Below are 23,954 nucleotides of genomic sequence, written 5' to 3'. Positions count from 1 at the left end.
AAGGCGGGGCGCTGTGAATTCTTTGCTGGGCACCCAGCGAATGCCCCTCGCGTCCTGCTGCCTAAATCAGGGAAGAGCTGCGGGGGGGGGGGGGGGGGAGAGAAATACTGCCCTGCCCGGTGCCAGCCGAACCCCTAAAAAGCCGGGTTGCAGGTGGTGATATAGCTTCGCCCCTAAAGGCTCTTTCCCAGGTGGCCCGCCAGCCCGGAGGAGCCCGCCCGGGGAGGTCCGGATCTTGCGCGTCTTGCGGGGCCTGGAGTGCGCGCGCTCTGCCCGCCCTGCGGCGTCTCCCCCGCGCACCCCTGCCTGGGCTTCGCCTTCCCGGGGCTCCGGAAGGGAAGGAGGCGTGTCCGGAGCAGGCGGGTAGGGCTATATAAAAGTGGTGGCGGCGGCCCGGCCCCGGGTTCACTCATTCCCTCGCCGCCTCGCCAAGCGCTACACTCCACCGAGCCGCGGGCAGGCTGGCTGGCTGGCACGGGCGCTGCGCTCTGGCTACCCAATGCGTGGATTATCCGCAGCCGCTGCCCGTGCAATATGCTGGAGCGCCCGAGCAGCTGAACGGAGTCGCCGCCACACCGCTGCCTGGGCTGGATCTCAGCGTTGCTTTTCCTTATGAAGAAGACACAAGTGAGTAGGACGCGCGCGCCTAGTAGGACGCAACTCTCCAAGAAGTGCCGAGGGACGAATGCACAGAAAATAAAATCAGACAGAAAAAGAAAAAAAAAAAAGGGTCCCCCCCCCACCTTCAGGGCTCAGAGGGAGGCCGGTGTGCGCCCCCATGTGTCCCCCCCCCCATTTTGCTGCCCGGTGCCTGCGGGCTGCGCTCGGCCCCCCGAAGAGGGTGCGTGGGAGGCCCTCGGGCGTGGCGGGCGAACCCGAGTCGTTTGGCCTCCGGGAAGAGAGCGAGCCGGTGTCAAGTTGGAAAGCGCCGCTGCTAAGTTTGGCTCTGGCCCCCTGCCGCCGAGGCTCCCTCGGAGATGCACGTTGGATTGGGTTTTTTGCACGCAGGCCGGCAGGTCGGTGCACTCTTGCTCGCGCGCGGGGCCGTCCGAGTGCTCCCCCGAAGTGCTCGCTCCTGCAGCGACTTGATCTTTGCGTGCCTGGAGCGGCGGGCGTGGGGCTCGTTGCAAAGTTCCCGTGCCGCCGCCGAAACGCAGCTAAACCCTTGCTTCCTCCTCCCGGGAGGCCGCACCGCTCTGGGCCGGGGAACCTGCCAGCCCCGCCTGGGAAACTTGGCTCCCCGCGATCCTGGCAGAGCAAGTCCCGCCCTGGGGAGCTGCCCAGGGCAGCTGGAGATAGATGGACCCGTCCTGCACAGTGCGTGCACCCACCTTCTTCCATTCCCGAAAGGGAAAAAGTTTTTTTTTTTTTTTTTCCCTTTTCCTCTTTTTAAATGGGATCCTCTAATGATAGTTATTGAGCTCATTCCCCGGGGCTGCTAAACTGTGCATTATGCATAACTACAGTGGGGGAAAAGTACCGCCCAGGGGTACAATTAGATCTACCCTTTCCTCCTCCCTTGAAGCAAGTATCTGGAGAGTTGGTGAACTGGAATCTCCACCGTACCCCCTCTCTGTAGTTCACCCCGCTCTTCTTCCCTCGCCTCACTTCTCTCCCTTAAGGATTTTTTCCCCTCCCCTGCGTATCTGCAGTCGGATTGAGTAAAGCTGCCCTTTCACTTCTCAGGTTTAGAAGAGGTGCCAGAGCTGATTGGGGGGACGCGGGGGTCGACACCGATGGTCACTTTAGAACGAAGCGTGCAAGAAGCTATACCTGGTGAAATGACATGTGTGTTGTGTGATATGTTAAACTCCCAGGCCATCTGAAGAAGGAAGGAGGAGGAAAGGGACCCCCACACAGCACGGGTGTGGGAAGGAAGGGCAATGCATTGGGCTGAGGTTTCTAGCCCCGCTGCCTACAGGTCGAGTTTTAGGTCACTTTGCAGGCATTTCGGTTTCTTTTAGAGTCTGAACCCGCACACCTGGGATCCCCACCGTGTGCGACTGGGATGCAAAGATGGTTGAAAATTTTGGCGAAGTTGTCGTCGAAAGACTTGATTTGTGGGAGTTTTTTTTTTTTTCACTCTATGAAATATTCACCAGCCAAGGTTGCGGCAGGCGCATCTGCTTCCCCGAGTGTTAACGGTGTGACCTGGGAGGAGAAACCGCTACCTTCTAGCTGAGAGAGAGAGAGAGAGAGAGAGAGAGAGAGTGAGAGGGAAGAGAGAGAGAGAGAGAGAGAGAGAGAGAGAGAGAGAGAGAGAGAAATGCGCCTACCTGGGAGGAGAAACCGCTACCTTCTAGCTGAGAGGAGAGAGAGAGAGAGAGAGAGAGAGTGAAGAGAGAGAGAGAGAGAGAGAGAAGATGAGATGAGAGAGAGAGAGAGAGAGAGAGAGAGTAGAGAGAGAGAGAGAGAGAGAGAGAGGGGAGAGAGAGAGGAGAGAGAGAGAGAGAGAGGAGAGAGGGGAGAGAGAGGAGAGGGAGAGAGAGAGAGAGAGAGAGAGGTCGAGAGGAGAACTACCTTTAGTGAGAGAGAGAGAGAGTGAGAGAGAGGAGAGAGAGAGAGAGAAGAGAGAGGAGAGAGAGAGAGAGAGAGAGAGAGAGAGAGAGAGAGAGGAGAGAGAAGAGAAGAGAGAGGAGAGGGAGGGGAAAGAGAGGAGTGAGAGGAGAGAGAGAGAGAGAGAGAGAGAGAGAGAGAGAGAGAGAGAGAGAAATGCGCCTCAACCCTCCTATTTATTTAAACAAGAGCTGGAGACAGCTCAGGTTAATGTCCAACACTCCAGAGGGGCCGGTGCATTAGCAAGTCACCGAGAGTCAGTAGGATTCCTGATCCTTGCACCTTGGCGTTGCAAACCCAAAATGAGAGCTCTGTAATCTTTCTTCTCACTTTGATAAAAACAAAACAAAACAAACAAACAAAAAAAAAAAACAAAAAAAAAAAACGCCTGTGCAAATAGGATTACGCGAAATCAATGGTATGGACAGCCAGAGAAAGCCGGATGGCTTCCACTACGTAGCGGCCAAGGCGTTAGGCAGGCGTTAGTGACTCGATGGTGACAGATTTTGAGACGGGATAAAGTATTTTAGAAATGTGACCCGCTCCCACCCAGTTAAAGTGCAGGCCCCTTGGGGAGGAGCGGGGGACTTGCTGATGGTGAAGGGCTAGCAGGGAAATAGGGCTGCGCCCTAGTTGAATGCAGGCATTCATCGCCTGGGATCTAATGACCTCCAAGGTTGCCTTTAAGGCTACTTCTAACAGTCTCACATTCCTACCGCAGACAAAGAGGACACTGGAAATAGCACCACGTCTGTTAAATAATCTGTGGAAACGGGGGAGGGGCCGGCATCCTCTTCCATATTGTTCAAGTTTCCAAGGCAGAAGTTGCAAAGAAATGGTGTTGTGCAACTGCGGTGTGAATGGAGTAGGGCAATTAGACAGGAATAAGGAAAATCAATGATGTTGACTAGGATGTTATCCTTGCCTGGAAGCAATATCTATGGCTACTCAATACTGGAAGTTCTCGTGTAGAAAATCGGCACCAATACCAGCTTTCATCACCAGGCAAACGATTTTGTACCCTTTATCTTGGCCACGTTGTGAGTACTCAATAGTACCCGTGACAAGGAAAATATAGCAAGCTGTGACTTGAATTTGTACAGCTCTCCAAGAATCTCAGGCATAACTAGGCGTTCTGGCCTTTCAGTCAAATTAAGTAAGTGTGAAAATTCCATCAACAACCACTTGGAGTCTGACAAAAATTACACACACGCACACACACACACACATTTAGCACATGCGATGGGCTTCAGAATTTGGAAAATTATTCCAAGGGCAGTTCTCACGAGGAGCAATTGTACCCATAAATTTAAGCACAGCTACCACTATCAAAGTGATTTTTGCATTATTCAGATTTTTGGAATATATTTTCTTCATACTGTGTGGTTTCACAGTTTCTGAAGGATTTGTGGCTTTGGCTTAGAAAGAACATCTCTTTTCATGTATGATTTATTTTTTTTAAAAAATATCTTAACATAGTCAATGATATACTGATATGTTAAATAACAACTGGGAAAATATAGCAATTGCAGACCATATTGTGTAACGCCAGCAGAACATTGTTATCGACTTAGTGGACAGGGTGCCTTCCCCCCCCCCATATTACACTTGCATTTCAATTTTGAGAAAATTTATGATATTTTTTACTACTGTTGACAGTTTTAGAAATACTAAAATGGGAGATCCATCTTACAGAGCATAGAACAGGCATTGTTAGAAACACATTTGTCCCCAGACAAGCAAATGAATTATTGTTCTAGTCTTGTGAAATAAAACACCTCTTGGTTGTAAAAAGTTTGTTATCTGGTGGTGATTCAAGTTTACTTTATAGGAGTACATTAGCATTTATGAAAAAGAGCATTTAAAAAAAATCTTGTCCTTAAAAATCACTCCACATGGAATGTATGCTTTGAATAATTCCAATTTTTGTAGTTTTTAATTGAGACATTCTGCCTAGATTTTTAAAACTCCAGTGCTATGTCGATTACATTGAACATAAAACAAGAAAAATAACCATATGGAAACCTGAAGACTATAGCCAAACTAATTAAAAAAGCTAAATTTTCTTGATCTCTAACTGCTGATTTGGAGATAACAAATGGTTGAGTCATATTTCTTCCTTCATGATAGATGATTAAAACATTCCCATCATCATAAAGAGCATATATTTTAAATCAGCTCAATTTGTTCTTAAGTAATGGGTGATTCTTCTGAGGTCCCTTGACTGTGGGGGTAGAGGGCATATCCTTCTTGGTCCATGTCTGGGGATCATCTGCAATTCTGTACGAAGAACCTAGATTCTAGCTTTTGAACCCTTAGATTTTAAACCAGCAAGTCAAAACTTTCAATCTTACATTACTTAGGATTTCTATCTGGTCCTCTGAATGATAATTCTAAAATACCTTAAAAGATTTTTCTCACCAGGACTCATTGAAATGTTATGTTGCAGAGGCTCACTAGTCAATGCAGTCTAAATTGATTATTCTTGAGAAGATAGTGGCCTGCTAATTTTGATGAACCAGGATAAAACTATCCCAGGGTAAATGATGTCTAGCCAGCAAAGCACTGAGACAAAACTTTCATAAGAGTGGATTTCATCCTGCCCATGTTAGCTTGATTGCTGTTTATCAGTTGTATGATAAAACATGAAACCAGAAGTGTGTGCAATCAAAGAATGGTCCTTACCTTGAATAATATTACAGGCTAAAAGTTTTCTTTTCTAAAATGAGAAGGGAAAGGAGAAAATGGAAAGGTCTCTGAGTCACTTTCCGCTTCTCACATTTTTGCTTTCCCTTGGATTCAGAAGCTTCCTTGGCTTTTAGACTGGCTCCGTTTTCTCTCTCCAGTAGCTGGGTGAGGCCACACAAGGATCTTTGCAAGCTTTACCAGGCTGAATTTTCTTCTTTTTCTTCTTTTTTTTTCTTCTTTTCGTTATGCAAATTTTTTCTCTCTCTTGATTACCTTACTGTTTTCCTTTGTAAATTAGAATAAGGCATTTAGATATAAATCTTGGAGGAGTGGTCTTTTATCTTTGTTGTTTTTCATACATGATTCACAAGCAGCTGCAGGAGCCTCAGTTTTTTAGTGTTAGTCACCTCTTTAGTCAGAACCACTTCTAAAACAAATTGAGGGAACATCAAGACGCTTTTATGTAATATCTGCTATTTTCAAGCTTGTTTCGCATAGATTCTGGTCTCATAGAAACCATGCACAGCAATGACACTGATTTATAGATGCCGAGAGAGGCTATTGCTTTTTCACTTAATTAATGCATTCTCAATACTGTGTACAGGGGTTGGCACTTTAGGAGAATTGTTATTATCCCATCTCTACTTTTCCTCAGGTCCAGAAAGAGGAGGAGCAAGCAGATGACTTTCCAGAATTAGCCCTCCTGGTTCTGTTTTGAAAAATCATAATGGATATAATTGTTTATCTCCAATGAGCTTGATGCTCTCTTAGACTGTCCATTGACTTAGAGAGTAAAGGTCAGAGTTCTTTTCTGACTTGGGGTATGTAATCCTATGATTTGGGAAAGATATTTGCATCTCAGAACTTCTGTTTGCTCAACTATAAATGAAGAAAGGAGTATGAGGAGATTTCTAGGTTACTGGTCAAATACAGGTTTGCACCAAATGGTATTCAGCTAATAACAGCTAGTGCTGTTATATGAATACATACTCTGATAAATGGATTCCCTCCCTCCCCTGCATGAAAGGGAATGGTGATTTAAATTTAGACTGTTCTACTTTAAGCAATTTCACCTACTACTATTTGATATTTCACTGTAACAAAGATGGCATTTATGTGCTCCTATTTTAGCCATATCCATAGTTGAGGAGAATCTTTATTTTTTCCTCCTCCCATTTTACAATCTCAGAGTGGATGGAGGGGATTAGAGAGATAGGACAGTGCAGAGGGTGCTTGCTTTGCACATCTTTGACCCAGGCGCTCCATTTAGCCTCCTGAGCACCTTCAGACGTGATCCTGGAATATAAAGCTGAGAGTAAGCTCTAAGTACTGCAGGATGTGATCTGAAACACCAAAAGTCAGAAACAAAATCAAATTTAAAAAACCTCCAAATGGGGAGGACTCAGAAGAGCAAGTTAGATAGTGAAAAAAGAGGCTGAAGAAGGTGATGAACGAACCCTTCTCTTTTCCTGCTCCCAGCCTCCAGAATTTATGTGCATGGAGGAGAAACTGAGAGATGCACATCATGTGGCAGGAAGAGCATTAGCAGGAAGAAGCATAGAAAGGGACCCACTCTGGGACCTTGGGCAACTCACTGAGTCTTAGCAGCATCTAGAATCTCACTTAAGATTTAATCCTGCACAGACAAATCTGCAGGGCCAAGAGTTGGAGAAATGGGTGGAAAATGGAGGCAGTGGCACACTTGTGCCTTGGTAAGGGCAGTCCCATAGACAATTCTCTGGGTGCCTCTCCTCAACCTGACATTTTGCTGAGCTCTGTGTAGAGATTAGCCCCTGGTCAACACCTAAGCCCTGGACAAGTCTTGAAACCAGACTTCTTTCCTTAGAAATCAGAATCTTGCTCTTTGCCAAGACACCATGGATTCCTCTGAGCACAGAGCAGGAACAATGACACAAAGTCATTATCCTGCTGTAAGTGCAGGTAGAGTGCAGTGAGTTCCCTACTGAAACAAAGAATCTTGCCACAGGGACCATTGGTAGATCTGGTGCCCAAGAACAGGGCCCTTGACTCTGCAGGTGGTGTCTCTGTTACTTTGGTTTTTAGATTAGAATGTGACCTTGAGGATGCGGGGAGGGAAAGACTGGCAGTTGGTGTGCCTTTTTGTGTGTGCTCCCAGTGCACTCATAATTGCTAAAAAAAAAAAAAAATCTGTCCTGTTGCCTTCCAAAGAATGTTTGTGCTCTCTAGCATGGCCTTTCAAAAGAATATCTCAAGAGCCTTTTGCTTAAGAAAGCAAGTCTCTGCCTCCAGCTTGGCAGGAGAAGTAACTTATGCTTCGGACGCTACTGTGCTGACTATTTCACTGAATACTTGGGGTCCCTGACTCTTAAATCCTCCCCAACTACTGTCTTCTGAAAACACAGATTGCTGCATTTTAAAGTGAGAACCGGCTTACAAAGACTTTGGTTGCTTTGTTCCCAGGTTCTGTCTGTCCACACAGATGGATGTTTGCATATAAGAGTCTGCAGAGGGGAAGGGAACTCTTCACAGAAAATGAGACCTAGGCTGCCTAGAAAACTCTGTAATGGCAGAAGCAAACCTGAGCAGTGACTTTCTATCCTTGTTTCTGTTGTGGTGTAAGTGTAAAATATAGCGCACTTGAGATAGTCCACACAGGAGGAATTCCCATTTGTGATGACCAACTGAGATCTCTGGAGAGGTTAGAAAGCTACACTATTCAGCCTTCCTTATCCAGCGATCTTTGACATGTTCTTTTGGAAGGAAAACTGCCTCCAACCTGCCGTTCTGCCCTTGTTATATAAATGATCAGAGCACAGGGGTGTGGCTGCAATGTTTGCCTCTAGGCAGTCCCAAATGAGGCCTGAGGTAGAAGCAATTTCTGCAAAAAGTGAAAGGAGATATTCACACACTCTTTGGTTGCAATTTAATGTAGGCAAGCCAAGAACTAGAAAATAGGGATTATATATTCTTTTAATTGTTTTTGCTTCAAACTTTAAAACAAAATTGTAAAATAAAAATATTAAATTCCTTATTTAGAAGGTTACAGTGTTTCTTAAATCTTGTATTGATTCCCAGCATCTTAGCAAAATTTGGAAAACATACACATTTCCTGAAACTTTGACTTTTTTTTCTGATTCTTCAATAATTTGAATGATTTAAAATTGAGTGGACTGACTGCTCTCCAGTACAGAAGCCACACAGAAATATTAAGCTGAAAGGAAAGTTGACATGTGTCAAACATTGGACATTTAAATGTGTAGTGATTTTAAACAGCTCCAGTCATTGTTTTGTAGAAATGCATTCTAATAGTGAACCATTCCGAAATGGCACCTGATAGAATTAAGTCTCAAGTTTAATTTGTGGAAAGGACTTTTATTCTGAGAGACAGGGCAGGCATTATATGTTAGAACCCATTACACAGATGAGGAAATGGAGATAAAATTATTTTTTTCCTGCCAAATCCAGTGTTTATTGCCAGAGAAGCTGGGCTGGCACTCACACACACACACACACACACACACACACACACACACACACACACAATACACACACAAACACACACAACACACACACACACTGCAGAATTGTGACTTGTTCAAAACCTCAGAGCTGCACACTGTTTACAGGAACATTGACTCCAAAATAAATGCGATTTGGATATTAAAAACAGCTGCTGGGAATATCATTTGGATAAGAGTTTCATAATTTCAGTTGCCTAGCAGAATGGCTCGTACATGTCAAAAATAAATATTGAAGATTTGGAATAAATGAATGGCTGATTCAGGTTGCTGGGTGCTAGCTAGTTAATATTTCTGTCTTTGGCTTATTTTATTTTGGGCGCTGGGGATGGAACTCGGAACCTATGTGCTGTTATATATTTCTTAGAAGCTTTTATTTTGGTTAGCAAAAGGCAAATTTTTAACTAGAGGACTGAGTTTTACATACAAAAATATGTTTACTGAATGATTGAAAAATTTGCTTCATTATTTAAAGTGTTCATTTTCAGTGATTGGCAGTAGTGAGTAAAACATTGAATCGATTTGCCGATCAAATGTAATATTGCCTCTACCATGAGCTGGCTGTGTGGCTTTTATTTATCTTGTTTTTTTTTTTTTTTATCTTTACTCTACTCATCTTTAAAATGGGGGCAGAAATAACTGCCCATTAGTGGTATTGATATGATGATTAAGTGAACATGGCTGTAAAATTACATTAAACTTAGACTTTGTAATTAATCATTTCTTTCTCTGCTACAGTAGCAAATCAAAGAACATTGCAGTAAATCCACCTGCTGTAGAAAACGAATTCATTTTTGCCACTTTCTAATTTATAATGTTAGCATAAATAAATAAATAAAAATAGCTGTAAAGATTACTGCCACGCTTCCCTTATTTATACAATACCTACCACCTCATGAGCATACTTATAAATAAAAAAAATGTTTTTTCTTTATTTATTTTCTCTGAAAGCACACTATTGTATAAAATTGTTCTGAGTGCAAGCTACTTGAGAGAGTGCTACTTATTGAATAAAGAAATAATAAGACTAATTAATAATATCTACTGATGGCTAATATGGAAGAAACATTTTGCCTCAAACAATGTAGGTATATCACTCTTAATTCTAACAAATATGGTGTATAGTAGATATTCATTGTAAATAGTATGTACATACTACAAATAATAAAAATAAAGTCCAGAGATAAAGAAAATTTCCCAAGATTTGAAAATAAATGCAAATGGAAAAATTGAAATTTGTAGCCTAGGTCATTTTTGTTGTTTGTTTTTGTATGGGGCCAACCCTGGCAGTGCTTCAGGCTCACTCCTTCTTCTGTACTCAAGGGTCACTCCTGGCAAGGCCCATGGGATCTTGTGGGGTGCAGGGGATCAAAGCCAGGTCAGCCATGTGCAAGGCAAGTGTCATACTCTTTGTTCTGTTGCTTTATCCTTTTGATTCTAAAAATATGATTGCTCCTAACCACTATACCCAAGTGTGTTTCTAGCTAGATGAGAAAAATATATGTGTGAGTATATTTATTGCAACCTGTAAGACATTATTTGACATGTGGAGAAGACGGGAGACTGAGCGTATACTCATCTGAGGGTCTGTCATGATTGGTCTGTTTCTGTGCCCAACTACTAGAACCACACATATGTGACAATAGCTCTTTCTTGGCATCTTCATTCTTTCAGGTCAAGATACCTGGGCTTTATTGCAGCCTCTCTAACCTCTGTCTTCTTAATACCATGTCCCAGGAGAACACCACTCCTCTCCCCTTTGACTGCTGTGATGAAAACTCCTGCAAGGCGGTCAGAATGCCACTTGACTCCCAGGAATTAGGAAGAACTGCCAAAACCTTGATGCCTTTCAAATAAAAAGAGTTCTTTTGTTAGCCAAGTGCAGAAGCAAAAATATTTGAAAAGTGCATTTCCAAATAACTTTTTGGAAAAGCAGATGCTTCAGATATGGCTTTGATCAGTTCACTCTGACCTGACTCACAGGATGTTTGTGGAGACCGTTATATGGCCTGTCATGGATCTTAGAAAACAATTGCAGCATGGCTGGATCTTAAAACTGCTAAAATGGTGGTGACCTTTTCTTTTTCTCCATTCCTTGTTGGTGCAACTACATTCATAGTCACACTTTATTTTCTGCATGGCTATTAGGACTTTTGAAACCAGGGACTAACTGGCAGTACACCTCAGCTGCAGTATTACTATTCAATTTTATTAGTGGCAGTTTGGTGGAAAAGAAACGTCAGCAGCAAAGCCCTGATGTCACCTGTATGCAGGTGAAGGAGGCAGGTGCTTATAATCTACTCTCTGGCTGACTTCAGCTTTGAAGTGTACTTTGCTGGGCTAAGCAGGTCATGCTTTTGAGCCTTAGTTTCCCCAGCACCCCAACAAAGAAGTCAGTGTCAATTTGAAGGTATTGAAGATTAGATGGAATTATAAAACGAAAATGAAGTACTCAAGAAATAAGCCCTTACTCTCGTGTCTGGCACTATCAATGCCCATGATGATCCTAAGCTTTAAGTTCTTGACAAATCTTTTCTTAAAGTGACTTTAACTGCAAAGTCTCCTAGGGTGGAAGTCATTTAAGTAATTCAGTTTTCATTTCTTTTCATGACCTACAAATACTGAGAACTAAGTGGATATCTGCAAGATAGGTTGCATAGAACAAAGTTACTCCTATGTTGGGGCTTTGAGGGAGCGGTTGGGCCACATTCATGTGCACTCAAGGCTTACTCCTGTGTCTGTGCTCAGGGATTACTCCTGGCAGTGCTCAGGGTACGAGATATGTTGCAGGAACTGAAACTGAGTTGTTCACATGCAAGGCAAGCATTTTGTTCCATAGTATTATCTCGCTCTCTGCCCCAATGTTATTTCTTACTATCTTGTGCCCAATATTACAAAATGCATATAGGATGGAGCTGGTTTATGAATCAGGCTGCTGGAATCAAAGCCTGTATTTTCAAATTGGGTGCTTACCTGGAATTGAGGGGGCCAGACTATGCATCCTTCCCAGGAACTATTTCCTATTTTCTCTTATCTGGACAGGTCATTTTCAGCATCAGAAATTCAGAAATAGTCACTTATAAAGAGAAATTAGAAAGGGCCTGATTTGTGAGTCAGAAAACCCGAGTTTTTTGCCCCTGGTTATTGATTCTTGCCTGTCGAGATCTTGGGCAAATTATTTAACTTTATCTAAGGCTTTTCCCCTTCCTTCCTTCCTTCCTTCCTTCCTTCCTTCCTTCCTTCCTTCCTTCCTTCCTTCCTTCCTTCCTTCCTTCCTTCCTTCCTTCCTTCCTTCCTTCCTTCCTTCCTCCTTCCCTCCTCTGCTCCCTCCGTCCCTCCTCTGCTCCCTCCTTCCTTCCTCTGCTCCCTCCTTCCCTCCTCTGCTCCCTTCTTCCCTTCCTCCTTCCTTCCATTCCTTCCTTTATGGGGGGGCCACACTAGAGGCACTCAGGAATTATAGCTCTGCACTTAGAAATTACTATGCCTAGGATTTTTCTTATCTTGACTTTCCTTCTTTAAAAAATACAGTCATAATTTGATGCTTTCTCTATCTCTTCCCTTTCCCTCTTTTTTTTTTTCTATTCTAATTTTTAAACTAGTAATACTAATATGTTGTATACTTCCTTTGTGAAGGTCACTCTCAGAATTGTACCATCATAAGGAGAATTTTGACTTTTCACACTTTCTTGCTATACTGGTAAATACGGTAAAGTTTGTGCAAAGAGTATTGTTGCACAATTTGGTCTCATGTAGACACACAGAAGAACTAGTTAGTTAGGAGGATTAAATCTTAGCTCTATTATTTAACATGATCCTGAGCATGCTACAAGTTTTATTTTGAAGGCCTTGCCTAATGTCCTCATGTGAACATGTTAATATGTTACTCATACATAGAATTTAATCATGCATGTTAATAGAGCATAGTTATGTTAATAGTACATGTAAATAGTGCATAATTGGGGTGATACACAAATTAATAGAGACAGTTCTGGGCCAGAGAGATAGGACAATGGGTAGTTCACTTTACCTTGCATGTGCTCAATCTAGGTTCGATCCCCATCATGGTCTTCTGAGGCTGCCAGCAATGATTTCTGAGTGCAGAGCCAGGAGTAACTCCTGAACACTGGCAGGTGTGGCCCTCAAAACAAACAAAAATGAATAGAATTAATAAAAAATTAAGAAAATTAAGAAAATAATAAAAGAGGCAGTTTGTAGACATTTGTTTATCTAAATTCAATGTTCAATAAAGGGCCTCTGACCCTTGGGAGTAGTTTTATGATTGCAGATTCATAGTTAATCTCCAGAGGGTTAATTTCCTATTTTGCTTCTTTTGGGGGGGGGGCTTCTTGTAATGATCTTCAACCTACCTTTTAAACACAATGAAGTTATAGTAGTGGAAATGGGACTGTGGAAAACTGGAGAACTGAGATGAGTTAAGTGTTGGATGGGGGAAGCAGCCTTGCACTTTGAAACTAAGGGTGCTGGTGCATGTCACAGCTTTTTCACACACTGTGAAAGTCCAGAGGTCATGGATGGAGCTGTGTCCTATGGGCCAGACCATCTGCTCAGAGTTCCTGAAGCAAAAGTTGGTGTTTATTAGTGTCTTCCAGACTGAGCACCAATATGCTGTTTGTCACATGGGGCTTAAATCCTTTGGAAATTTATGTATCTGGAGTCATCTTTTCAAATTAAAGCACTGTGCTCATTTGGCAACACATGAACTGAAATAAAATTTAATGACTCTCACTTGATTCTAACATTCTGCTTTTATATGATCTTAGAACCAGGAATAAGCCCTGAACAAAGCTTGAGGAATAAACCCTGAGCGTAGAACCAGGACTAAAGCTTTGAGCATAGAACCAGGAAAAAGTTCTAAATACCACAGGGGTGGACCCAATTTTTTTTTTAAATTTCTAAAAGTGTTCTTGCATTATTAATCTACACAATCTAGATTTAGTAATAGAGTTCTGATGAGATAAGTCACCTGGTTAAAGATCTAACCCAATGACCTGGAGATAGCCCAGTGGTCAATGTCAGTGAAGTGCAAGCTTGTGCCCAGAGTATGATCCTGCTAAACACTGTTTCTGGGCTTCCCCCATGCTACCACAAAATGTGCAGTCTGCAAAGAATCACAACTTTAAAACAAAAAAGAAGTCATTCTTGTCTTAGGACTTCCACAACAGGTGTGCAAACAATGCACATAAATACTCCACTACCACACACCCAAACAAGCAAAACAAAAGGCAACAAAAGACAAGAATCTAATTCCCTAGCAGAAATTAAACTACACCTTCCACTGACTTGGCCTTACCTGCAGGTTAAAGTCCAAAACTTCCTCACACCCTGCAAATTTTTCTGTGACTTGGCTGTTGCTTATCTTCATGATTAGTTCCTGGGCACTCAATTCTGTTCCTGTGCCAAGTCTACCACCTACATCTATGGTTATATAGCCACCATCTGGCACTCCCAAGAGGCACTTCAGCCTTTCCTCCTCCGCTTCCTCCTCTCCCTGTCTCACTTTGGTGGATCGAACTCTCAAAAACCCTCCCAGCTATCTCTTCACCTTCTTCCCTCCCTTTTTCCCCTAGTATGTCATTTAACCTGAACTTCTGCTGTAGTAAACATGCTATACACAGTTTGAAAACTAATAATAATTGAAGCAATCTCTTTACTTGCTAGTTTGTCTGGCTAAATCACCTTATGTGGACATTTCCAGAAAATGATAAAGATATTGGTAAAGAATTTTTGAACCAAACTATAAGCAAAAGAATCCTGCCAACTGTAACTTTGAGGAGGGAAATATCTTCTTTCAGTACTTGAAGCATGGCTATATATGCATGAATCTGGGTTATTTGTTGATGTTATCTATGGACCTCAGTGGATACGTAAAGTGTTGCCAAGAAGGTGATTTGGAAAAAAGGGATAATCTTAATAACTTATTGATGCCTTTAAGAAAGACCTAGAGGGCTGAACTGAGTTGTGATTTCTCAGCAGTGGACTGTGCCTTGCATATGTGAGACCCTGAGTATGATCCTGAGGACTACATAAACACACACATATGTATATAAATGGTGCTCAATAGTAAATGCTTTATTGAAGAGAGAACTTTAAAGAAAGCCGTTGGGTCATGGGAGAGAATAGGGAATGGATTCAGAAAAGAAATATGTATCTGCCATCTTGATGGAAATGATCTAATAGGTGGAAGGGGAAGTGCCAATTGGTGCTTGTTCGTTCCAAATGTACAGTGGGTTGAAGAGCCAGAAAGGCTTTTAAACATACTCCTGTTGATGATGATGGAAATTAGGCTTTGATGCCCATTCTTTGTGCCAAGTCTGGAATCTTTTGCATTGTCTCCCAACATGAGAATGCTGTTCTTCCATTTTACAAAAGAGGAATGTACATTTAAGAGGTTGGGCAAATTTTTTGCCATTTCTCCACTTACACCAAATTTTCTTAAACACCTAATTATTTTCAGCTGGGTCTAACTAAATACTGCTATCATGGTTTTATGTTTGTTTTTCCTAGAAGAGGTGTTTATCTTTATATAGAATAAAAACTAAGACTGTTTCCATAAATGACTTCTTCCTCCCTAGTTCACATCTAAGAGGCTTCCTTCTTTTCAGATTTTCTTTTTTGCAGATTATGCCTGGTTAATATTTAGTGCAGAGGATAAGAGAAGCAGGCTGTTGTGTTATTTCAGACACTGATATGTATAATCTCTACTTAGAAAGTGACAGAAAGAAGAAATACAGGTTTTCCCTGCTATACAAAAGTAAACTATTCCTATTGCGTGCTAATAAGATGCTCTTAACTATTAATTTATAATGTAAAACATTTCTTAGACTCTCAAAATGATCATGTTTTAAATAAATAGTTTACCATAATGTCTAACTCCTACTTTGGTTTACTCCAAGAGGTACCATATATGTGAAAAGGAGATAGAGTACAGAAGTTGAGCAATGAGAAAGATGGGCATAATTGTATGTGCAAAATCTGGCACTAAAATCCTATAGCAGCTAATGCATAACTCTCAGTTTCAGCTAGCTGATTTACTGCTCTCTGCATTTCCTGTGGAAGTAGATTTCTGTTCTCGCCCATAGAAACACAGAATCTCTTTGCCATTGCAAGCCATTTCCTGGTAAATGATCTCCTTCATCCCTCATTGATTTCTTAGCAAAGTAGATATTTTGAGAAAAAAATTCAAAGGATTATGCTGTTACAGCTGCCCACTCATACTCCTTTCTGCTCCTTTCTTCTTCCTCTAGCACTATTCAGAGACCAAAAGGATAAAACATATTTTCTATATTTTCTTTCTTTTTTTTTTAAGTTGGAAACTTACTTGGACATCTTCCCAAGTTTTCAGTGAGGAAGAATGTCTTAACATACAATGATTTACATTTTTTGAAGATTTCAAATTCAGAAACATGTATGATTTATTTTTGGTTTGGGGCCATAGCTGTCTATGCCCAAGAGCTTAATCCAATTTCCTGCTTGTGAGAACTACCAGTGTTTTGGTGCTGGACAAATGCAAGTCCCACAAGCCATATCCTTGTATTTGTATAACTTTGTTAAAAATAATGACAAAAAGGCTAATGCCAGCATTTACATAGTCTTTTCCCTACTGAATTTATAGTCTACTACATAGTGGCATTTTATAGAATGCTCTTTTTTTTGTTTGTTTGATTTTTGCTTTTGGGTCACACCGGGTGGCACTCAGGGGTTACTCCTGGCTCTGCACTCAGAAATTGCTCCTGGCAGGCTCGGGGGACCATATGGGATGCCGGGATTTGAACCACCATCCATCCTGGTTTGGCTGCAAGACAAATGCCCTACTGCTGTGCTATCTCTCCAGCCGCAGAATACTCAATTTTGTCTATGACTATCTTGATGAAAATTTGGAATAAAAGAACTTTTCATTTATTCTTAACATGAATGTACATTGTATGTGTGTGTATGTATGTATGTTTACTGGATTCTAGTAATGAGTTGTTTGGCAGGAAACTTGTAACTTGTAAGGTTAGCTTTAAAGATTTAATCGGTGTCATCACTTCTGCATATGTCTGCTCCCTAGTGAAGTTATAATCCAGTTTGTGTTTCTGTTACAGAACATCCAGGACTTAATTTCCAATCAGTGGCTGCTTTAGATGTTCAGTGAATGGCTATTCATTGGAGAGAAGGGGAGAAAATGGTTCACTGCATATTTCAGTGCCTTTTAGGATCGTAGAGAAATTTCAAGTGAACTCCTTATAGGAAAGTATCTCTCTTCCAGAACTGGTTTTTGCTTTGCTTTTTTGTTTAGTTGTTTTTTGTTTGTTTATTAGTCTCCTATTGGATCAATAAAGAAAAATGTCTAGTTCCTTAAGGAAAGGAGTTCTGGGGATTTTTACTGTCAGGTCAAGAGTAAGGCAACAATAACACCTTAAACACATCTGCTTGGAGATTTTCTAGGGATAGTTTAATTGAAATAGTTTATTTAGCCTTACTGCAAGCAAGGCACTATATTCACAGCTCAAGGTATAAAGTGAGTTGAAGCATTAGATTTTTGTTCTTCATCATATTTATTTTTTCTTTAAAATGTATTTGTTTAAAGCATATTTTCCATAAAAATAAAAACATTAAATGAAAGAAAAGAAAAAGCACATAGCAAGCACATTTGTGAAAATTATTATATCTCCAATGAAATCATTTATACATTGCAGACAATTTGTAAGCTCTTGCTTTTAGCTGTTAATGTTAAAAATTGGGATGCTCCTTTAGATGACAACATTAAGCAAATGAAGTTGTCCAGACATTTAAAGCATTATTATTGATACTATGACTTTTAGGGGGTATGTACTCAGCTGCCAGTTTTCCCAGAAGAAGGAAAATATGGGGGAGGATGCCCACACTCACTTTAAAAAACCTTGGTGCTATCAGCCCAAAAAGCAGCATTCCTGAAGTTTGGTCAGATTGTTGTTCCCCAAGAGATTCCTAGAGGGTCAATGATGAGGCAAAGCCATCTGGGAAACAGTGATTCTGTGTAATGGAGGCAGAAATCATGGCTTCTGAAAGGCAGGGGTTTGGCCCGCCCTCCCCTCCTAAGATGGCCAGCTTTCTGTTGCATGAACCAATGTGTAGCCATAATTTTTCACAGCTCTGTTTACATCTCATTCAAGAAGAGTGTCTATGGAACTGGCCCTCTCCCAACTACTCAGCAAAGCACTTCTTAGCCTTCATTCAGTTGCTAGAAATCTATTTATGAGAAACTTCTCCATTGCCATACCTATTCATGATAAAACAGTGAGGGACTGAAGGGACCCTTCTTAGGGTGTTCAAATTCAAGCTCAAGGAAAAGCAGCAAGACTTGGCAGGTCATGGTGCAATCCCAGTTGGAGGACTTGGACACCAGCCACTGAAGTCTAGATCCACATGACTCAGACAACATCTAGGGCGTCATTCTTATCTCAGCTTCTTCCCTGTTCAGCTAATACCAGACTGGCCACTACTACTATAAAAATGCGAATTAAAAATATTTATTAAAGGGGCCAAAATGATAGCACAGCAGTAGAGTGTTTGCCTTGCAAGCAGCTGACCCAGGACAAACCTGGGTTCAATCTCCGGTGTCCCATATGGTCCCCACGAGCCAGGATCAATTTCTGAGCTCATAGTCAGGAATAATCCCTGAGCATCACCGGGTATGGTCCAAAAACCAAATATACATATATATATAGTAAAGCACCATGATTTTAAACATGTTTGCAATTGGGTTTCAGTCATTAAAAAGTCCACCCTCCTTTACCAGTGCAACCTTCCCACTACTAATGTTCTGTCCCAAGGATATTTCAATCTCATTTAGCTATGCAGTAAAGCCATAAATGGAACCAAGTACATTCTCAGAAGTGAGGAGCAGGGCAAGTGAAAACAAAGAATTAAAGCTTTGTTAAGCTTCCATTTGCAGTCTAATTGGAAGGGTAAAGTGATAAAAGAAGAAACTCAATGGGGTACCAAGCTGTTATTTATTTATTTATTTATTTATTTATTTATTTATTTATTTAGGGTCACACCCAGCAGTGCTCAGGGTTTATTCCTGGCTCTATACTCAGAAATCACTCCTGGCAGGCTCGGGGGACCATATGGGATGCCAGGATTCGAACCACTGTCCTTCTGCATGCAAGGCAAACGCCTTACCTCCATGCTATCTCTCCACCCCCCAAGCTGTTATTTGAGAATGGAAAAGGTCTTCTGTGGATGTGAAAGGATGATAGAATGTTGGAGTAATTTAAGAAAGGTGCCTGGAGAGAGAGTTCTGCAGGTAGGGCATTTACCTTGCATACGGTCTACCCAGGTTCAATCTTCGGCTTGCCTTATGCTCCTCTGAGTCTGCCAGGAGTAACCTCTGAGCACCACGGGATGTGGCCCAACCCTCCTCTGCAAAAGACAGATTACTCTGAGAGGATGATACCCCCAAGTTTATCCTTAATGATGGGAAGAACTTGCCTTTTTTGCAGACTCAGGGAAGTAGAGTTTGCAGGGTCAAGTGCAGAAGACTTAAGGTAAAAATATTTGGGGGGATATAGAATAGAATAGAATGGGCCTGCTATGGTTGGTTGTGCAATTCCAGTTGGAGGACTTGGACACCAGCCACTGAAGTCTAGATCCATATGACTCAAACAACATCTAGGGTTTATTCTTATCTCAGCTTCTTCCCTGTCCAGCTAATTCCAGTCTACAGACAAGTCTATGTTGCCTAAGAAATGTAAGCCTGGGTCTGGCCTTTGGAGGTTTAGTATGGCAATGTGGAGGGGCATCATATAAAATGTTGGCAGAGACGATTTCTCTGCATTCCCACAAGGCTAGGAGTGTGAGGACTCAGAGAGCTATTTCAGGGGTACTTTCCATTCTTTCAGGCAAGAACTTGACCCTAGTTGCAGGATGACGGACATGGAGACAAGGGATAGAGTGAAAAAATTCAAGGTGGATTTCTGGCAGACAAAATCCAACTTTACACATCAGAGGTGGGGACACAGAAAAAATCCAGGAGTTGCAGTTTGGACTTTCATGGGCATCTTTCAAGTTTGTAGAGATCATGTTGAGTAATGTTTGTGAGGTGCATTGGGGAGGTCCTAGACAGAGTTCCTTGGGAAACATCTGAATCCTTACCATACTTGAGTCCAATTCTATTGTCATGGCTGGATTATGGATTGGGAAGCAAAAGCCAAGGCAGATGAAAGGAGTTTCCAAATGCCACTGTGGTAGTGAGTGAATGGCATACTTCAGAAGCCAGTTCTAAACTGGAGCAGGTAGGTAGTACAGTGGGTAGAGCATTGCCCTTGCATGCGGCAGGTTCAATCCTTGTTATTCCATATATTTCTCCATGCCCACCAGTAGTGACTCTTGAGTGCAGAGCTAGGAATAACCCCTCACACTGCTGGGTGTAACCCAAAAACAAAAAGAAAAAAAAATCCAGTTCCTCCCTGGCCTTCTAGCTATCCCAACTTCTTCTCTGTGCAGGAGGGAAAACACTTAACTTTATGGATATTATAGGAGTTAAAGTTGAATTTTGAAATTCTGCTCGGGGCCAAAAAGAAAGTAGAGCTGGTAAGGCTATATGGTCTCCCTTTTTGTGGTCCCCTAAATCCTGCTAAGAGGGACCCCTGTGCACACAACCAGGAGAAATGCCTGAGCATCACCAGATGTGGGATTTCCGATTCAAACAAATTTAAAGGAAGAAAAAATAAAAAAGGAAACTTCAATTAAGGTTAACATTCACTCATTGCCAAACAGTCTTATACCAGGAAGAGGTGAGCCTAGCTGCTCTTAGAGAGCTGATCCTTTCCAAGCCCTTGGGGGAAGTTTCTTAATCTCTCTCTCTCTCTCTCTCTCTCTCTCTCTCTCTCTCTCTCTCTCTCTCTCTCACTCTCACTCTCACTCTCTCTCTGCCTCTCTCCCTCTCAAGAGCTGTCTCTCCCTGTATCCCTCTCTTTTCCTTTTTCTGTCTGCCTCCAGGTCTCCCTCTCTTTCTCTTTCTTCTCTCTAGCTCTCTCCCCCTTTATTCCTTTCTCTTTCTAGCTCTCTCTTTTTTATCCTGTGTCTTTTCAGCTCTCTCCTCTTATTTTTCTTTCTCTCCCTCTTTTTTTTCCCTCTCTTACGCTCTCCCCCATTTTATAACCTTTCTCTGATGATCTATAAAAGTAGGCTAACTATACATTGGGTTGTAACATTCCTGTCTTTTGTGCTGCAGCCAACATTAAAAGGATTAGGATTAATGATAACATAATAACTGTGGCGTTCCCTGTCTTGTCATGGTCTGTTGTGTGCCAGTTCTCTTTACATAAGGCTGTCCTGGTTAACCTTTTCCATAATATCAAACAGTGCTATCAACCTGGGAAGACCAGAGAGATTTGAACAGGTTCCAAGTTTTCCCACATAAGTAACAGAACCAGGATCTGAATGTCTGTCTTTCTTCATTGACATTCTTTCAAACATCAAGCTCAGAAGCAGTGACTTTCCCATTGAATATTGCTACTTCACATGCCAAATACCTTTGCCAGGTTCCAGAGGTAGAATGAATTATATGAGGCATCTCCTGCCTTGCTAAACATTGCCTTCTTTATTAAGAAAAATTTTTAATCAACTTGCATTTTAAATTTGAATTTAAAAATAGTTATGGATGGAAAAGATCAAAAGAGTTTTGGCTAACATCTAAAAGATTTCAATCCTTCATAGTTTGGGTTCTTTTCATCTAATGTTGCTTGAAGTCCAGTTTACAGACTATGTAGTCCACCCGAGGTAGTTTGTGTAGGAAGGAAAACAGTGAAGCATGTTGGATATTTTATAGAAACCATAAGAAGGGGAATTGGGCTCCTAAACATGCAGATTGCCCAGAAACCAGTTAAGATCATAGCAGTCTGTGAAACCATGACAGCCAGTGCACAAATTCTGTGGACTTTGGGCTTTCAAATCAACACCCCCAAATTCGAAAAATGCATTCCCAGCATCTTAGGCTCAAGGATTTCCTCATATCAAGTCCTACAGAGTTATGCCCAACTGCAACTGTAACTAATTGCAAAGTTGTTCTGAAACATGGAGATTTTTTTTCTTTATTTGTTTTCTAGCTATCCTGGTTAGAAAAAATAGACTAGGAGAGAATATTCTGGAAGCATTAGAAGACAATGGTCACAGTGGTTTCCACTTTTCCTGCCTTTAACTTTCTTGCTTTTCCAACTTACTCTAAATTGGGCGCCCTTGAGCTCCATAATAACCTTTTTAGACACTGGTTTTTCCTAATGATACAGTGTCGGTAAGCTAGTACTACCTAAAGTAGTAGGTCTCTGACTTTAGGAGGCACCTGAGGTTCACAGGGAGGGATTACGGAAAAGCCATCACATGCCTGAGATACCTCCAACACAGACATGGGGATCCCACTCACCCCAGGATCCTGCATCCTAAATCTATACTCCTGTTTCCATTGGGGTAGGTTCTGTGCAAGGAGCTACATGGATTGAGCTCAAGCAAAGGTGTTTGCTGTGTCCAGCACATAATTAGGAAAGTTCTTGCTGTGTCCTTTGCAAATGAGGCTTGTCATTATTTGATAGACTGGTGAGGGATTGAGATGGTGAATATTTTTCTGTTTTGCTTTTTAGCTTAGACACATAATGCCACTAGTTTGGATTCTCTTAAGAAGCAGAGAATAGGGCCCGGAGAGATAGCACTGTGGTGTTTGCCTTGCAAGCAGCCAATCTAGGACCAAAGGTGGTTGGTTCGAATCTCGGTGTCCCATATGGTCCCCCGTGCCTGCCAGGAGCTATTTCTGAGCAGACAGCCAGGAGTAACCCCTGAGCATCGCTGGGTGTGGCCCAAAAACCAAAAAAAAAAAAAAAAAGAAGCAGAGAATAAAGATTGCTTATTCCAGTAGAGTCAGAAACACAGGTGGAAGGAGGGGAAATTATTTTTTTGAAATTTCCTGAGCACTTCCTCAGATTAAACTCTCTTAAAAAATTAATTGATTTCAAAGGCCCAATGAGAACAGATTTGTCAGTCACCCGTCACTGATCTGACAAGATATCTGAACACACTTTATTAAAACTGGGGGGTGGGGGAAAGCACAAGAAGTTTTTAAAAAGTTTGTGCAATCAGTTTGGCACAGAAATAGGCAATCACTGGAGCCTCCACTCATATTCCAGCACAATTGTTTCAAGTTTCAAAGACTGTAAATTTTGTTGATGTGCTTGAGTTTTTTTATCCCTTTTCGAAGTGCGTCCCATTGCTGGAAGATTCTAAGTGATTCCAGTTTTCATAACTCTTTGGGGGAAAGCCCAGCTATTCAGTGATATACCAAGGTGGCTGAATTTTCAGGGCAGTTATTGTAAGAGAGTGAACAGTGTCATCCAAAACAACCAGCAGAGAGGTTTTGGGGTGTGTTTGAATCCCTTCCTCCCTCCTTCCATCCCTCTTTCCCTCCTTCCCTTCCTCCCTTTCTTCCTTCCTTTCTCCTTCTTTCCTTTTTGTTATGTTTCTATACTTTGGTCATTCCATGGCTTGCTTCTCCATCTTCTTTGAAAATAAAGCAAAAAGAACTGGATACAGATTTAAATCTAGGTTCACCGTGATTTAAATTTTTCTAAACTCACTAATTTTCTAAACAACGTTGGTGTGTTATGTAACATACCATCGACTACAGTTAGTCATCAGCAAGCAATTCTCGGAAAGAGTAGAGTATATAGTTTAGGGAATTCTTTCCTTTTGCTTCTATATATAACTACTAAAGATAATATGCCTTTGAATGGTTAACTATGATTAATAAGTGTGACTAAAAACTATGACAAGCTAGTACCACTGTTTCCAGTGAAATCATCTGTTCTTCTGGCACAAATGTTTATATTGTCATGTCTGTGTCTGTTAGACTCTAACAGTGATACTTCGGTGTCTTAAAATTTCATCTGACGTCTTTGCCCCCACAGTCCATCCTCATTGGCCTGATGTTGACTTTTGCTCCATGGGCACTATCCTTCTCCACATAGTTGAGTGGGGCTATTATTCTTCAGCCTTTGGCTTTGGCATATTGCAGTACCTGTCTTGTATTTATATTTTCTTTCCCTATGCCCCAGTACCCCAATTCTCTCTGCCTTTCTGTCTGTCTCTTTCTCTGACTGTCTCTCTCTCACTCTGTCTCTCTCCAGATGCTCGCACTGGTGCTCAGAGCCCATATATACCCAGAAATCTCTCCCAGAG

The 23,954-nt window shown here is 41.8% G+C and overlaps 1 protein-coding gene across 1 annotated transcript in view; it reads left to right on the top strand.

Moving 5' to 3' along the window:
- The first annotated feature begins 458 nt into the window (after positions 1 to 458).
- KITLG (KIT ligand) overlaps positions 459 to 23,954 on the top strand; it is an 86,307-nt gene continuing 62,811 nt past the window's right edge. The window contains exon 1 of the mRNA XM_049783968.1: positions 459 to 627. Coding sequence (XP_049639925.1) covers positions 613 to 627 — 15 coding nt within the window. The 5' untranslated portion in view covers positions 459 to 612. The remainder of the gene's footprint in view (positions 628 to 23,954) is intronic.

Source organism: Suncus etruscus, chromosome 11 (assembly GCF_024139225.1).
Source record: "Suncus etruscus isolate mSunEtr1 chromosome 11, mSunEtr1.pri.cur, whole genome shotgun sequence".
NCBI classification, from domain to species: Eukaryota; Metazoa; Chordata; class Mammalia; order Eulipotyphla; family Soricidae; genus Suncus; species Suncus etruscus.
This window is presented reverse-complemented; position numbering and strand designations above follow the sequence as displayed.